Below are 17,366 nucleotides of genomic sequence, written 5' to 3' on the forward strand. Positions count from 1 at the left end.
CGACGCCGCCGGAGCCGCACAGCTCTGCGCCCCACGCCACGACGCCGTCGGAGCCGCACAGCTCTGCGCCCCACGCCACGACGCCGCCGGAGCCGCACAGCTCTCCGCCCCACGCCACGACGACGCCGGAGCCGCACAGCTCTGCGCCCCACGCCACGACGACGCCGGAGCCGCACAGCTCTGCGCCCCACGCCACGACGACGCCGGAGCCGCACAGCTCTGCGCCCCACGCCACGACGACGCCGGAGCCGCACAGCTCTGCGCCCCACGCCACGACGACGCCGGAGCCGCACAGCTCGGCGCCCCACGCCACGACGACGCCGGAGCCGCACAGCTCGGCGCCCCCCGAGACCCTGAGGCCCGGCCGCCGACCCGGCAGACCCCCCGAGACCCTGAGGCCCGGTCGCCGACCCGGCAGACCCCCCGAGACCCTGAGGCCCGGTCGCCGACCCGGCAGACCCCCCGAGACCCTGAGGCCCGGCCGCCGACCCGGCAGACCCCCAGAGCACCCCACGCCCGGCCGCCGCCCCGGCAGGCCGCCGGACCATAGCTGTCGGGTCCCCACCCTCCCGCCCCTTGTCTGATTTTCATGGTTCTGCCCCCCTTTAGGACCGTCTGGAATTCGGTCCTTGAGGGGGGGGTTCTGTCACGGTTTGGGTCTGCTCTGTCTTATTTTGTAGTTTTCATGTCTCTGGTGTTCCTGGGTAACTTCACTTCCTGCCTTGTCCTGTCTTCCCTTGTGATTGTCTGCCGTGCTTGATCGTTTCCACCTGTGTTCAATCACCTGCACCTCCCTTGTGTATTTAAGCCCTGTGAGTCCCTTGTCTGGTGTGGCGTCATTACATGTCGACCGTTCATGTGTCACGTAAGTCAGGTTTGTGTTTTCAAGTCCAGGTCCCTGTTTTGTTTGTTGGTTTTGTTTTCTCCTCCTTCCTCCCCTTTTTGGTGGGAGCGATTTTGATTTTGAGTTTTGACTATTAAAGCCCTTTTATTTTTCATCAACTCTGCGTTTGAGTCCTCCCTCCTTGCCCTCGACCGCGTCCCCCCCTGACAAAAGATCCCCGCCGAAAAACCCCCGGGTGACGTCATGGGACCCTGACCCTCTGAATCATGCGCTGAGACATCCTGCAGGCTCACCATCATGTCACCCTCTCAAGTTCTACATATACAATGTAAAGCATGAGCATTTTAATCAGTACGGCTAGATTAGTAATAGCTATGTCAAAGGTTTTGAAAGGGAGTTTATCCCAGGTTTTGCTTCACATCAAGTGTCTTGTAGTCATCAAAGCAAAGACTGCAGTTAATTCTAATGATGCTTGAAACCAATCTGTTCTGTTTCCAGGAAAGAGACCAGAACACATGAGAGGGGAAGCGTGCAAAAGATAACAGCGGATGCATCGCGCTCTCTTCAAACCAACACCTTGGGAACACGTCTTATCTCAGCTCTGGGAAGGTCAGCGAGTGCACATTGGCTCCAACGAGAGCCGGTTCTTTGCTGGAGATTAATTGCGGTGCCATCTTTCCTGTCCATAACTATTAGTTTCAGCTGTGGGCTCACTATCACCGAGTCAAATGTGTTAGTACAGGCCCGTACACAAGTGCTTACGGGGCTCGTCCCGCCATTCAAGCACTGCCACATGTGCAGCACGGTAAATTCCTCGGGCAGATTACCGGGGCGACCAAAAGGTTGACACTTAGTTAGGCAATGCAAGGTCTATTTTTAATTTCTGGGGCCATCTAAATGTATCAAGCTGAACATTATCAGCCTATTAAAAATGGAACATCTTTGATTCGTAATAATAAACACAGTTATCTCAATCTTAGGCTGTGGTAATTGGACATCTGTTTACTTAAACCGGCCTTAATTGAGTTTAGTTTTCATTTTCACAAGCCGCATCGATGACGATAGTGGTCACGGTGGATCAACCAGTCAAGTCATTGACGGTTTTATCCACCTTTGACCACTTGATTGTAGCGTATTCTCCAGCAGCAAATGGTAAATCCAAAGGGCACGTGCCCTGAATTCCAGTCTGACATGCGGCATTCCCAGTTGCCTCTATGGAAAACAAAGAAGAGCGCGGGGCAGACAATAGGCCGTTACTCTGAGGTCTGCGCCGACCTGCCCCAATCCCCAAACACACGCATGCCATCTTAAACCATCGACACATTGGTGGTTCATCCAATTCCCCCAGGGCCTGCTATATAAAAAGGCCGGTCCAATACCCAGCGAGTCACCGCTCAAAGGCCTGAGCCGATAATTTAAAGCGGTGTTCCAAATCCATCCTTTGGTTGGAGTCCAGCTGTCATACATAAGAGTATTTATAGGCCCAAACGGGACATGTGGGGGCTGTGAAATGTTGTCAGTGGTCCGAAGGTTAGTGAATGATCACTAAATGACTCATCTTTGGTCTGAAATTCCATTTCAAACATGAGGATGAATAAAATAAACAGGTGTCACTTTGGGGAGGGGCCCGTAACCCATGCAAGATTAACTTCACATTATCAATTTTTTATTTTATTTTATTTTTTTAAGTATTTGAATATTTCAGTATGTGTGTATTCATGTGGACACATTTCAACAGAAAATAAGCAACATTAGCATTAGCTACATTAGCAGAAATACAAACTGCTATCATGACGTCTGGTACTCCAACAGCTGTAGCAGCTTAGTTATTTATCAAGCTTTACTTCTTAAAATATGAGGCTATAATATTGACGATTAAACATATCAGTAATATTCACAAATAGCAAAAGTGAAGATTAAATGTTTTAACCACATTCATTTGCCGGAGAGGAGCCATGAGGAAACCAGCTGCAAATAATAAAAAAAACTTTTAATAAATTCACACCACTAACCCAATGTGACTAAATGACGATGGGGAAATGTTTTTTGCACGTCAGAACTGGTTCCTGATCAAATGCGGTGCGCTTGGGAAGCTCTCCAATCCTGACAAGGAAAACACAAAAGCCTTGCCAAGCTGTAAGAATTTCAATCAAAACCGTAGCTGAGGATGAGATTCGAATCCACAAGTCAATCCAGCTGATATTGAAAGTTTGGGGAGCACTAACTTCTTTGCATGGGAAACAAAGCGCCCGTCTCTTCTGGGTTCATGATGGACGGATTTGTTCCAGTCTTAACACCCAGTGACCCCTGGGGTCAGGTTTTGACCAAACTTGCTCGGACGCCGCTTTAGACACGTACAAACGACCCAAAGAGATTTTCATCCATCCTCTGACTCAATAAGTTCTTCTCATAAGAAATGGGATAATATTGATGTGCTTGTGGTAGTTTGTGAAATATTCACTTGCGTTTACCAAAACTCATCTCATTATGAGCACTGATAGTGTCACCAAGCATAACGAAGCTGCTGGAAGACACGACTCACCTCAATCCATCAAAATTAATTTAATATACATGGTGAAAAAAAAAGAAAACATCCCTTATTCATGAGTTGATTTCCCTAGCAACAGCAGTCATTCTGTCTATGTAAACGGGAACCCGCTAACTTATCAAGCGCAAGACTCATCCAATGACACGCGGTGGTGTTCAGCTTCACAGCATGGAGATCAGGGAATAGATCAAGTTCTGGTTGATCTATGAATAGAAACAGCACGACAACATATGGATGAAGCGGTCTCAGATATGCTAAAATGTGATGGGGGCAGCTATGTGTCCGATGTCTCGTCTAAATGTCTCCTGGATCAGAAGTCCACAGAATGAAATGTCTGTGTTGGTCCCTTTTTTTAAAAGATAATAACTATTTTTTTTGTTTTCATGGCACTTGTATGATAATACTGTAATGCTGTGTCTATAGTGTGTGCAACAAAAAGTACATCTTTGTTGCTTCCGTTGAGTTAAAATACATTTCTGCTTGTTGCAATGATCCATGGATGGCAATACCGGTCCGTCAATTTATCCATTCCGAAAACATCTGAGCAATTAGTGGACGAAAGGTCAAGAAATTGTGACCATAAGAAGTCCTCAGAGAACTGCCGACATGGCTGCGGACTCTCAGTCGTCAGACAAACAAGCCACCTGCAAACATCTAGCGAGCTTAAGAGCCAGGTGTTTTTTATCAGGAGGTAATGGAGACTAACGCCACAGGAAAAGGAGGCGTTTTTAGTGTCAAGTGAAGATAAATACAAATACTTGAGCATTTGTCTTTGAGTAAGTGTCAGTATTTTTTATGCACTTTCTCTCAGCCTGATGTATGTGAATATATGCTAACATATAACATTTTCCTACATATTGTTACATTCAATGACAATAACAAAAGGCCAGAGAAATCAGTCTTAAAGTAAGCTTTTCAAGAGTGAAAGACTATTGGCTATTGAGATTGAATTGTTAATTTGGCTAACTGCACCCGTCTAAGCATTTGAGTGGCCATTGGCCATCTGTCTATTTCATTGGTTAAAAAAAAATTAGAAAAGAAAAGAAATGCATTGCTGCCGGTGAGGCAGAAATGAAAATAGGGTAAAGAGCTTATCTCTGAGTGCAATGTGTGAGCTCAGGAGATCATTTCCAGTGCACACTGTGTTAGGGACATCACTCATAGGTGACGTCATCATCAAACAAATACACCCGTTTACTGAGAGGCTCGTTATGATGTCTCTTCCACTGACGCAACGTGAATGAGTGACATACAGCACGTGGTGGGCAGAGATGGTGGGAATGTTCTGTGGGATTTACAATTTCACAAGCATCAAAGCAAAGTAAAACATGTCTAGTGAAAGAATACTAAACAATGTGAACTTTATGAAGGACTTCACTAGTTTCACGTCATTTAAAAAAAACAATTCACAACCAATCTACTGTTAATAGCAACTGTACTTTACCACCTGATGAGCTACATTATCAACTGTTGTTTTGAGAAGGTTGCATCTTTAGAGAAGGGTTTATTTTTAAACCAAGGCAACATGAGTATTAAGTACCACTGTTCTGCAAAATATCCAAATATGTCTACTCTGCATGTTTGGAATTCAAGACCAGAGGCCCATGTACTCCTGGAGCTGTGCATGTGTTACTGTCAGCTGTTGTTGAGGCTCACCAGACTTAATCGGGAAGACAGTGACTATTGGCAGCAATGAGCTCCACCTCCCACTACATTGTGTTTATGGTCATGCACATTCGACATATACTCACACTTTTACCCATTCTCCCACACACAAATGCATGTGCAACAAAGACACAGAGTGAGGGAACAACGGGCTTAAAGAGTTAATAATGTGAAGGAACGTAAAGTTGTCAACGCGATACATTTGTCACATTTAAAAGGGAGAAGTGCTTTTCTTCATTCTCGCAGCTCTTATTTATGAAATCTGCTTACAACGCCGTTTGTCTAACTCCATTCCAAGTCCATTCCCAGTGTATTACTTACTGAGTTAAACACTAAAACCCAGGATGCATCGACGCAAAAGGCTTTCCCACTCAAAGCCTCAAGCTGAAGGCTCACTCTGCCGGTGACACAGAGCTATACTGATGTCATGAGGTAAGCCAGTGGGACGCATTTAGTTCATCTAAAAATCAATGCCGCTTTGGCAAACACCCAACCTCGGGCCAGCTCCGTTTTCAGTTCACGCAAGGCCCACATTACCAATTCACGCGAAGACTGATTCATTTACGGCTCGGCCACCCAGTCCGCTTTCACAAGTCCGTCTCTCCCCGGGGATCATTTGGCTGATTGAGCTCCAAGGACTTTGCAGGGCCTGAGGTCTGCTGAGACAGGATGAGCTCAGATAAAGTTGGAACGAGTGCAAAAATGTTAATGAGTAATATCTGGCGACTAGGTCTCTTTGTCTGGTGTCAGTGGTGATATCACTGAGTGTGCACAGAGGCCACATCAGCTGGAGACAGAGCGGATGGGTGGGGGGGGGGGGGGGAGAAGGTTGAGGTTGCACAGAGCCCCTGGACTCTGACAGAAAAGGATCTGTGACACCAGCATTAGTCACACCTGCGTCCGATTCCCCTCGCCCTCAAGAGCGAGATACTTCCGGGGTTTCTTTTTCGGTTCACCGAGATGACGTGCAACCTCGAAGAATGGACAGCGGGCTCTCGGGGGGGGGGGTGCTGCTCGTCCAAAAGGCAGATGACCTCATGTGGATAAAATGAAATGGAATTCATTTTGGTTTCATTACCATCCATGAATATTCCTGATGAAAGACGTCATCCCGCTGGGCTTGTGAAGGCTTCACGATGTTAAACATTGATGGGGGTGCATTGTGTGTTGTGTTCGATGGGTGTCCATTAGGTATGGCACCTACAACCCAAACTCCAGGTGGCTGTTGGGAGAAGTTAGGGGGGACATGGTTGCATGTGTCTATTTCTATGTGAGATTTCCCAAACACCAAATAGCCAAACATGATGGATAACTTGTCTTTCTTCTACATTCTCAATATCTCAATATCACCCTGTGTTGTCTGGCTAAGCAGTGGGCTTCACTTCCCACACAAGCCATCACCCTAAATGGTCTCATTCATACAGCAAATATACAAGGTAATTCATTGAGATATTTTATTCATGACTCTCTATTTTCTGTATGCATGGTCACAATGAGAAATCTGTATTGCCATCAACAGCACCAAGAGCAGTCCCTTGTCTTCTCATGGGCGAGTACTGGCGTGTGGTAGGTTGAAATCCATATTATTATTATAAAATGTTGAATTGAAATTGAAAAATGTTAATTGTACTTTTTACGGGATAGAGTTGTTTCATTCATTTATTGCAGAACAGATGTAACCACAAGTGAAGCCAAGTAGCTTTTCAATCAAGGCTCCTGCTTATCTTCATAGAATGATGACAGCAGAGCAGCATCACCTGTACTGTGTTTCCTGGATTTTATTCCACAAGCATAACTACTTTGACAGAAGCGCATAGCTGCCTTCGGCTGTTTTTCCCGCAACAAGGGCAGGGAGAGCAAAGAATTCCTAGGGACAAGCTCGGTAGAAGCCTACGTACCTGCTGTTGTGTTGTCCCCCAGGTTTGAGCAATTAGTCTTCACCCCGATGGTAATCCTGGAGAAAAGGCTCCCGAAGCTGCAAAATATATACCCTCCGGCTCTCGGGTTCCAACTTGTGGTGTCCGCTTGTGCTCGCTACCGAGTTGGGCCAACAGCCATCCCAAGTTCTACTCTCTCTCTCTCTCTCTCTCTCTCTCTCTCTCAGTCCAGCTTTCAGTTCTTCTGCTCAGAAAAGTTATGGCAGAGACCAATAACAGAGCACTGTAACTTCCCCTGTTCCTCACTCGCACACACCCTCCCGTCCCCTCTCGCTCCCACAGCCTATCCAGATGCACTCTGCAGAGCTGGCCCTAAGGTACACCTCTAAAATGTCTTTTCCCTCCTTGCCTTTTCGAGAAGTCAGTGGAAGAGTGTGGGAGGATAAGAGGCAGAAGGGGTTGAGGGGGTGGACAGTTCACTGTTCTCCTCCCTCTCTCCCGCGGTTGAAAGGGCTCGTCGCCCCGGCGTGGAGAAAGGCAGAGGTGCGGTGATGTCCTTTTTGTCAGCGGGCCAGACCTTTTTCACTCGGCGACATCCTCCGTTGTGCCTCCCTCACTCTTTCTTTTTCACTTCAGCCGGCGAGGCTGAAAAAGAATATTTCTATTTTTAAACTCCTCCGCTCTCGCCAACATGGACGCTACTAGCAGCTGGGGCTAGCTGAATGCTAAATGTTTTGGCTGGGCAGCTAGGGAGTTAACTTTCCTCGCTGACCCTCGGTGACAGCTGAACTCTGCCCATTTTCTCATGCTGGGAAAGTACGGAGACAGTAGCCACCCAGGCCCCTGACATGGCTCCAAGGAACCACCAATTGCTGACTTTGGAGGGCTGAGCGAGGCCAAACTCTCCAGGGCTCTGGCAGCTCGACTGTGTTTTTGGCCGTGTTTGCAGAAAACAACGCCGGCGCGCTAAATCTGAGCTAAATGAGAGCTGCAGTGGTTTTTCTCTGCATCAATGGGGAGAGTTGACTTTGCTTCCTTGTCGTACTGTTGCGTTAGACATGTGCAAGCAGCAGGCAGTAAACACATAAATGTTTTGGTTCCCCTTTTATCGATGGATAACCTTTTCGGGGTTAGCAGTTTTCTGAATTCTACACTCGTAAGGGACCACCTCAGCATGAGCAGTGAAGTTAGATAACTCGGTCACCATTGATGACTAATGACAGGGATAAGTGTGTACTGATACAAACACCTCTACATTGTTGGGCAGTTGGATGAAGAGTCATGGGAGTGCCCCACCGCCTGCATTTTTCCTCCAAATGGGGACATTTTTTTGTCCAAACGGGGACATTGTTTGATAAGAGATAAGAGGGACACCAGAGGACGATGCAGCTAACCAACAGAGAAACTCACAAAGGAATCATCCCAGATGGACACATTCATTTTCTCTTTGTGGGTTCTTTGTTGCAATTGCACATCCGACTCATTGCTCCTTGTTTTTTATGGGTGTGGGGCTGACGTAATGTTTTTTAGTTAAATAAAATGAAAACGCACTCAAGCAAATACAGAAAAGAATACGTTTTTATTGTCTTTCCTGGATATATTAGGTCACCTGGGAGATCTATGGAGGGTTATAAATAGTTATTTGTCCCCTCTTTGCTGTCCTGTATGTGACACTGAAAGAATTGTAAGGAAAAACAAAGCACATTTGTTTGACGGACACTCTTCCTCCCCACATATGAAGTCATCCGCCTTGGTATCCAAGAGGAAGATCTATCCAAACTGAGATTAAGAAATGTGTATTTTGATGGAATGCCATACTTCCCACACCCAAAATGAAGTCATGTGGTGGGAAGTGAGGAAGAGGTTTGTTATGATTTAAATCTGTGTATATATTTATATATTTAAATATATAATGCCCACATGACGGTGGTCATGTCTCTGCGGTTCTATGGTACTATGAATCATAAAGAAACACGGGCTGGCGGTAGCTGCCATTCCCACACTTCAATGATGGTGATTAGAAAAAAATAGCACTCTGTTTTAATTAATGCAAGCTGGGTGATAAAATGTCTCCGTAAGAACTGAGTTCATTCACTCAACAGCAACGCGGGAAACGTAGGAAACAAAGACAACTCCATGTTGTACACGTCATAAGCCTGTCTGTCATCTAGCGATATAATCTATGTCAACTTTACCATGAACACACACACATCTTACTGTTTCACACAGGCCCCAAAACCTCTCTCTTGTCCCAAATCAATATGCGGGGGGGGGGGGGGGGGGGGGGGGTTCCATCCGCCAGTCGTGTCCGTCACCTAAACACTCAAAATGAACAACCGTCAGACGTTGCCTCAGCTCTCTTTGGCCGCTTCGAGGCGCGCTGACAGATGCTAACGAGCTGCCCAGGCAGAGGGAGATTACACTGGACTACGGGGAGCATGGTCGTTCCTGGCCCAAAGGCTGGAAGGGACATAATAGGTTGCTGTTAAAGGGGGACTTGAGGTCAAAAAAAATAAAAAATAAAAAAAGGGGAAAGAGTTATGGATGTGTTAACTGGAGTTAAAGGGCTTTGGTGAAACCTTTCTGGGAACCTTCAGGAAATCCGCTAGCTCGGCAGTTTGTCGCTCCACCAGGAGGTTTACCGCTCCTGCCCAGACACAAAAAAATATCTAAAATGTGGTTTTTACAGTTTTTCTGAGAAGTAAACAAGCGAAAGACAGCTTTTAAATGAGTGAGCTTTGAATGAGGTGGCAGTTAGACGGTGCAAGCTATTGCTTAGCTATTTTCCCCCTTTTTCCAGTCTGTAAGCTAACGCGAGCTAACGCGAGCTAACAAGCTGCTGCCTCTAGCTACACATTTACTGGACATGACAGCGGCATCATTTAACTCTGCTAACGGGATGAAAGCAAATTTGTCCATTTCTCAATCGTTAAACTATTTGTTTTTGGTATTAATACCACCCGTGTTGGTCCCCAGGGTGCCACAAGGAACCACTCTTTATTGTTTGAGTTTAAATTCCTGTAATTGGTTACAACAATCACAGCATGCAGGGGGAATATTTATGATTATTATGTTATCTCCACACTTACCAGACTTGGAATCATTTGTGCCACAGAAAAAAGTTGAATCTTGTAGTTCATAAAAGGTGCTCAAGAGTACCACAAAAATACCAACAACGCATGTATCACAGGAAAACAGGGATTACCACAAGAATTTTAATGACTAAGCACCGCAACTTCTTTTATGTGGTGCTACGCCATAGGATTTTTCGTTACGGTTGACAGAAAGGAATGTCTAATTGGTGTTTAAATTTTCCACCTCCAAACACAGTAATGGTTCCCTGTCCAAAGTTGATGAATGTACATAATTCCGTACCAATAAAAATAATCAACATATATCGTAGTTCAAGTGAAACTATTCTCAACAAGCACTTCTTGTGTTCATCCCAAAACATCTGGATGCAAATCTAAGAGATTACTGTAAAATCATCCAATTCACTACTTTTCACCTTGATTAGAACACACAATGTGGTTAATTTACAATTAGTATTGTTATTTTGTCTCAATTGTAATACAATAAGCCCACAGTAACCCAGTAACTCATTGTTTTTGGTATAAACATCTGGTTTCACTTTTTGGGCAGCTAATCCTGTTGAACTTACAGCATAAATAACAGATCCAGTAAAAAAACAGAACATAATACTCTACTTTGAATTGTCATCAAAAGAGAAGTTATTGTTTAACATATTACAGGACATATCATCTCTTGTGGTTTCCGTCTTTATTGATGTAAGTCTGTTCTTCTAAGTTGGCTTGAAAATTATATACTTATTTCCTGTCTTTGTTTCAGTTAAAAAGATGACTTACCATTTCAGCAATGTTAATTGCCTATGTTTCATTTCCTGTCTTTGCTGATCACACACTACAGTTTGCAGGGAGGAAGAGACTGTGAAAACTAAGCCAAGCTTTCCTCACGCTTCTGAAATAACAGGAACCCACGAGTCTCAGTTAGTAACTGTTCCTTTGACAATATTAGCACATGCATTATCGGGAAAGTGTTCAACCTGTGACTAATAAACACTTTAATGAGGAGAAGTCAAGCAAACATTTTGATATCATGCATGATCCACTTTAAAGTAGTTCCCCGGGGAGTGGTGGAATATGATCCTGGCTCCTTCTGTTCCGGGGTGATATATTTTTCTTCAGCTAGAATAAAGTTCACTTCAAGGTATGATTTCATTCAATGCAATTGCCAATGGAAAAAGAAGCCACAGCAAGGGAACTCTTTTATATTCATATTTTCAACCAATAGTGAGATGATTGCCAGAATAATAATCAAAGAGGCATTATATGGACTATATTTGGGGAGTATGACCACTCAGATCCCAGTTGATTAATCAATTACATGAGTACATAGTAGTCTTATTTTTGTGATTCCTACACAGAAATTAACTGTCAAGAGGGTGACCTTGGAGACACCTCTCCAGAGCTGTAGACCATCTTAAGGGCCTGAAGTTCTCTCCCAAGGTCAGCCACCGCGGGAAACAAAGCAGCCAATCAGCCAAACCCTGGAGCTCAATCCAAACAACAGCTGTGCATCGCCCAGCATGACAAAACACTTATACTGGGAATTTCTTCTCTGCAACGGACAAGGAGCAAGTGGGCTGCTAATCACATTAAACTGACAAGTACTGTATACATTAGTAAAAGAAATGATGGAAACGTCAAAACTAGGGGATTCTTACAAGACTGGGTGGGGGGGCGTTGCTTAATTGCGACCCTATTTCATTCTTTCTTTAAATTATGATAATTATTGATAACCACTTAAGTGACAATTGTTTGGAGCTACATGATCACCAACCGATAGATAGTGAATAGTTTAACAAAGTCCATCGCCTTTGAACGAGCCGCCCTCTTTTGGCATTGACGCGTAATTACATCAACAAAAGACGGTTTTTTTCAAGGGCACAGCCAAACCCCGCCTTCTCCCTTTCTGATTGGTTTAGATTGAAGTTCTCGTGTATTCATTGGATACTCATACGTCAGTAAGATGACGAATAGGGAAACGTACGGGAGGAAAACAGCACCGGTGAGAAACGTGGATTTCAGCGTTATTAGCCGTCTGTCCTTCTAATATTCCGTTTGTAGAGAGCTCAGTCGTACCTCGTTTTTCTTTTAAGGAAAACCCCACGATTTTTATGCTTGAATTAACAGCCTCGCGTTCTTTTAACAGCATACGACCCGATAAGTTGACATTAGCCGCGATGCTAACGACCGTGTGCGACTCAGTCAAAGCTCAGTCCGCCGTCAACTTAAATGTAAAGTGAATTATTCCAGTTTGAGGTTATTTCACTTCCTCCCCAGAGGAAATGTTGGGGTTTAACGTAGCAGCAGATTCCACAGGGGCCATTGGCGTAAACTAACTAGTTGGACACACGTGTTTTCCTAATGTGGAGTGAAAGACTATGGTTTTGTGATTAAACTCGACCAGTGGTGCTCCCATTGGTGGGTTAGTGGTTAGGAGGCACGGTGAGGAGGTGAGGAGGGATCAGCCCGAACAGCTCCTTAAACAAGTGGTTAGGGATGATCGGAATTAAGTGGAAGCAAACGACAGGGAAAAAGTGTTAAAACACCTGATTTTGTGTCTTCATGTTGATCATTTAGTCTTCTGTTATAACACCACTAGGTGGTGCACAAGTTCTTCATGACCAGATACCCGAAACCTTTTAAAGTCAACCTCGGTAATGGGACTTGACAACAATTCTGCCAGAATTGACCTGTGTTGATTGAGACTGTGCTGTTTGACAATAAATGTCCTTTGCAATATGTTTGTGGTAAAACATTTTAAAAGCTTATAGTAGCCTATACAATTAAATACTTACCTCTGAGCATCTGGCCTGTGATGCATCTGTGATGACCATCATTTTCACAGAATCTTTCAAAAGCTCTTACTGAGAGGCTATAATTACAAGCATGTTGCCCTTTTCAGGTTTTGTACCGAACTGCAGAGGAAGCTGATCAACCACACTGTTTCCTCACCTTTTTGTTTGTTCTCTTTTCCTTCCGCAGTGTTCACCGGAATGATGGCCGCCTCGGGGAAACTGGCGTCTTTCCGGCTGCCTCCCCTGCCTACCGTTGGCGAGCTCATAAAGCTGTACAACCTGCGAGCTGAGAAACAGCTGTCCCAGAACTTCCTGTTGGATTTGAGGCTCACGGGTCAGCCTCAAGTCTCACTCTTCCTTTCAATAGAGTTCTTTATCTGCATGGGAAATACATGTTTACCTTGCCTTTTATTTTGCCCTACCTGCACTGCGCCAGTACCTACCCACTGGCTCCTGTTCTCTGTTACTATATTATGTCAGCACCGAGGGCACGGTGGTGTGTTTTTTTTTTTTTTCTTCTCGATTGCACCGCTCTGCATCACCTTGTTTCGGGGCATTGAAACCGACAGGGTTTTCTGTACGGTCGAGGTTGAGTAGATCTCCTTCTGATGTGAATGGATCGAGTCAATTGTTTACAGCCCTTGCAGAGCATCGAGCCTTAATGTAATTATCAGTGATGCAGTGCAGGTCTGATCTGCGCTCTTGTCCTTGGACAAGGTGACTGTTGGATTAATGCACCTCCTCTTCATCACAACGACGCAGACAGATATTGTGACACCACACTATTAATCTCAATTTATACACCCCCGACTCTAATGAAGACATTTGATTTGAGGTTACGGTGTTATTCATGTGGTGCATTAGTTAAACTTAGTAACTACTTCAGTGTATGCCAAAATGCATATTGCATATTAATGAGATTTCGCTGTTGAGTTGTTAATTAAATGTCCATCTTTTTAGACAAGATCGTGCGTCAGGCGGGCGGTTTGAGGGATGCCCATGTGTGTGAGGTGGGTCCTGGTCCCGGTGGCCTCACCCGCTCCATACTCAATTCCGGGGTGTCAGATGTGCTCGTGGTGGAGAAGGATACGCGCTTCATCCCAGGGCTCAAGGTAAATTGAACAGCCACAGCGATACAGGCTTTTGCACAACGTTATCAAGGTCATTAGGTCACCCGGCAGAAAAAAAGCTCCTACGCTGTCAGCTTTCATTTGCCATTCAATCCACCTCAGCATCATTAGCCACCTGCAGAGTGACCGAAGATGTTTTAGAGCACCATTTTTCTCATTTAATGTCACCTCCGTTTTCCACAGCTGTTGTCCGAGGCGGCACCGGGAAGGTTGAGGATCGTGCACGGTGATATACTCACGTACAGGATGGACCGAGGATTCCCCGAAAATGTCTCCAAGCCCTGGGAGGAAGGTGCGAACAGGAGCCTGTGAAAGCTGTTGCAGCCGCCGCGTGTCATCACACACAGTTGACCCGTGCAAGTGTGGCTCCACAGATCCACCGAACCTCCACGTCATCGGGAATCTGCCCTTCAGCGTCGCGACCGCCCTCATCATTAAGTGGCTGGAGAACGTGGCCGACAGGACGGGGCCCTTTGCCTACGGACGCACACGCCTCACGCTCACCTTCCAGAAAGAGGTCGCAGAGGTGAGTGAAGATTTGAAAGAAGGCTTGATTTTGTTGCTATGCTATGCTACCACTAAAAGCAACATTCCTTAACTAACCCATGTGTGTCCTCCTCTCCATCCAGAGGTTGACAGCCAGCACGGGCAGCAAGCAGAGGAGCAGACTGTCCATCATGGCTCAGTACCTCTGCACAGTCCGCAACTGCTTCACCATCCCCGGGAGGGCCTTCGTCCCTAAGCCGGAGGTAGGATTAAAGTTTAATGATGGTTCTTAATATCTCCAAATGTAATCCTGCCATGTCGAAGAAAAAAAAAAGGCGATTTCAACCGCAAGCGCCGGTATTGAATCAGTGACGGGCAGTTGGACACATTATTATGTTGCAGTTCTTGACCTATAAGGCCTCCGTCTGCTCACAGCTCCCCTGCTTTGCCCCTGTCAGAAGCCCCCCCCCACCCCCTGAAACCCCCTTCCTTCTCTTCTTGCTTTAAGGCTTCATTAAGACTGTGTTGAGTGGATGTTGTCTCTGTTCGGTCTCTGGACCCTTTCTAGGTTGTAATGATGCCTGGTGGGTATTTGAGACGTAGCACGATCACACTGCTCCTTATAATGAGGGCCCTGCTTCTTTTTTGGGACCATTTTCTCGCTCTGCGTCTTTCAGCCCTGGTGCGTGCCTCAGTGGTGAAAGAAAGACGTTTGCTCTTGCGTAACATGTGAATGCAAAGTTTTCGGGGGGGGGGGGGGGGGGCATTAAGAAAATATAAGTACCGCTGCAACATCAGAGTTGGTTAATCGACAGCTCTGCTGAGATGGATTTTGGGATTACAGACAAACAATTCCTCGGAGCTCTCCCACATTTTTGTACAAACGAGGCCATGTTTTTCTTTTCCTGAATTAAAGGATAGGTGTTAGGTTGATGTCAGAGATGGACTGTTTGTCCCCTGAAGATGTCGTGGGTCTTTAGAAGACCCACTGTTGGTCAATATTTAATCTCCTCTGTGGCGTAAAACGCAGCAGAGTGAATGGGACCAGGGCTGATTGTTCATTCTCTTAGAAGAGATGGCTGCCAATGATTATTTTATCACACTCCGCTGCCTTTCAGTGCTTTTCTCTTTCTTTCCTTTTTTTTACCCTTAAAAGTTTTGCTTTTATGTGCATGTCAAAAAAAAGGCAGCTTAATGGATTTCAGCTTGCTGGTCTGTGTTAGAAATGTGCACGCGTGTGTCATGGTAACATGCATACCGTGTCTCAAGAGTGCACGAGTCTTCACTGCAGATGAATCGGCCGCTCATGCACGCAAGCCCCCCCCCCCCCCCCCCCTCCCCCACTAAATGTTTTAATGGTCAAATGAATATCATCAGGAGAGATGATGTGTGTTTGATGAGCAGGCCTCCTGCTGCCGGTGTCCTCCATACAAGATCAGAGAGCACACCGAGTATGTAAATGCTCTCCTACTCTGTGCACTGTGCAGGGCCCTGTTTACTACTAACCCTCATAAAACCCTCTATGGGTCCATATCGTTTACTGGTGCACACCAGCGTAATTACACAAAATTGCATGAACAGTAAAAACGTCCTGCCTGATCTATGGGACGGCATTAAAGGCTTGTGGGGGGGGGGGGGGGGGGGGTTGAAGTTGTGACACTCAGCAATATAGACTTCTAAAGCGGTGGTTTGTCTGCAGAGATGACCGATATGTTGTCGGAAGGCCTACAGAGATCTAGAAGAATATTGTCACAACAGAAATAAACTGTAAAAAGTGTGTAACACTTCAAAATATCAAAAGGTGTTCTCCCTCTGCTCCCCTCTCTTTCTGCCTGTCTCCCATGGTTACTGCAACGTGCGTCTCATACTTAATGGCCAATAAATCGGCTCGGCGTCTGTATTATCTAGTTTCCACTGCAGATTTGTTTGTTTGTTCAACTTGTTCAGATTGAAGCACAACTGGCATTGCTTCTTTTTCTTTGTGGCCAAACCCCCGAGGCTCCCTGATTCCGCTGCGGGGGGGGGGGGGGGGGGGGAAGAAGAGAGTGAGTCACGGCCGCTCTGGAGCCGGGGGGCCACCCGGTCACGTATCGATGGGTTATTTCTGAACGCTTCTGCCAAATGCCACTGGTTCGTCAGTAGGGCTCCCAGGCCGTCGTCCTCCCGCATCACCAAAGGACTCTCTCTCTCGCTCTCGCTCTCGCTCGCTCTCTCTCTCTCTCGCTCTCTCACACTCGAGTAAATGCAATATGCAGGTGATACCCCGCACATATCGGAGTTGGTGGAAGGTGAAAAACATTTCAAGCGGTTTAATTCTGTCTAATCAAACACGCAGCGAGTCACAAAGAGCAACGGAAAAACTATGAAATTACTGAACCGTTCCAAATAACCATAATGAGAAAATAGCTTCAGCTTAAAGCGGGGGGGTGGGGTTGATTGGTCGGTTGAACCTATAGGAGCTAGCCAGTGCGAGCTAATGGGATAATGAGAAGGGAAATGTTGAATCCATTTTAAATCAGCAGCTGCCGGGAGCCCGTATTGACTTCAGGGGGCGGGTAGACCCTTCGTCCGTCCCGTCCTGTCCTCCTCTGCTTGAGTTTGTCCTTGAAGGTTTCGGAGCGCGTCGATTGGCTGCTTTGACGGTATTCCCAGAGGCTCTCCATTCCCCCCCCCCAGGATGCGTCTGGCTGCAGTTCACACCTGCCTCCCTTTCCTCATTAGTCACTCCCCGTCGCTCTATCGCTTCTGTCGGTCACAGCTGTACATCAATCTGAAAGGTGTCTTTTAAGTGTTGCTTTTAGTCATTATACGCATTTCTAATTTGTATCCCGGCCAGGGGTCAAAGAGTTGCATCTGCATCCTGTATGCGCCGCGTTCAGTCATCCATTTTCATCTCCTGCTGCCTATTTACGTAGACAATGGCTGATTTGCAAAG

At 46.0% G+C, this 17,366-nt stretch overlaps 2 protein-coding genes across 4 annotated transcripts in view; one reads left to right on the forward strand and one right to left on the reverse strand.

The window, feature by feature from the left end:
- The window catches only part of filip1b (filamin A interacting protein 1b), a 20,689-nt gene extending 13,038 nt beyond the window's left edge, over nt 1–7,651 (reverse strand). The window contains exon 1 of the mRNA XM_037485986.2: nt 6,956–7,651. The gene's annotated coding sequence lies outside the window, so the exon portion shown is untranslated. The remainder of the gene's footprint in view (nt 1–6,955) is intronic.
- tfb1m (transcription factor B1, mitochondrial) overlaps nt 6,600–17,366 on the forward strand; it is a 26,434-nt gene continuing 15,667 nt past the window's right edge. Inside the window, exons 1-6 of one of the 3 annotated variants that reach the window (XM_037485989.2) lie at nt 6,600–6,623; nt 13,003–13,149; nt 13,776–13,927; nt 14,129–14,237; nt 14,320–14,471; nt 14,575–14,694. In XM_037485989.2, coding sequence (XP_037341886.2) covers nt 13,014–13,149; nt 13,776–13,927; nt 14,129–14,237; nt 14,320–14,471; nt 14,575–14,694 — 669 coding nt within the window. In that variant the 5' untranslated portion in view covers nt 6,600–6,623; nt 13,003–13,013. The other 2 variants (XM_037485990.2, XM_037485991.2) reach the window with 2 other exon arrangements.

The sequence above is a fragment of the Pungitius pungitius genome, chromosome 14 (assembly GCF_949316345.1).
Source record: "Pungitius pungitius chromosome 14, fPunPun2.1, whole genome shotgun sequence".
Taxonomy (NCBI): Eukaryota; Metazoa; Chordata; class Actinopteri; order Perciformes; family Gasterosteidae; genus Pungitius; species Pungitius pungitius.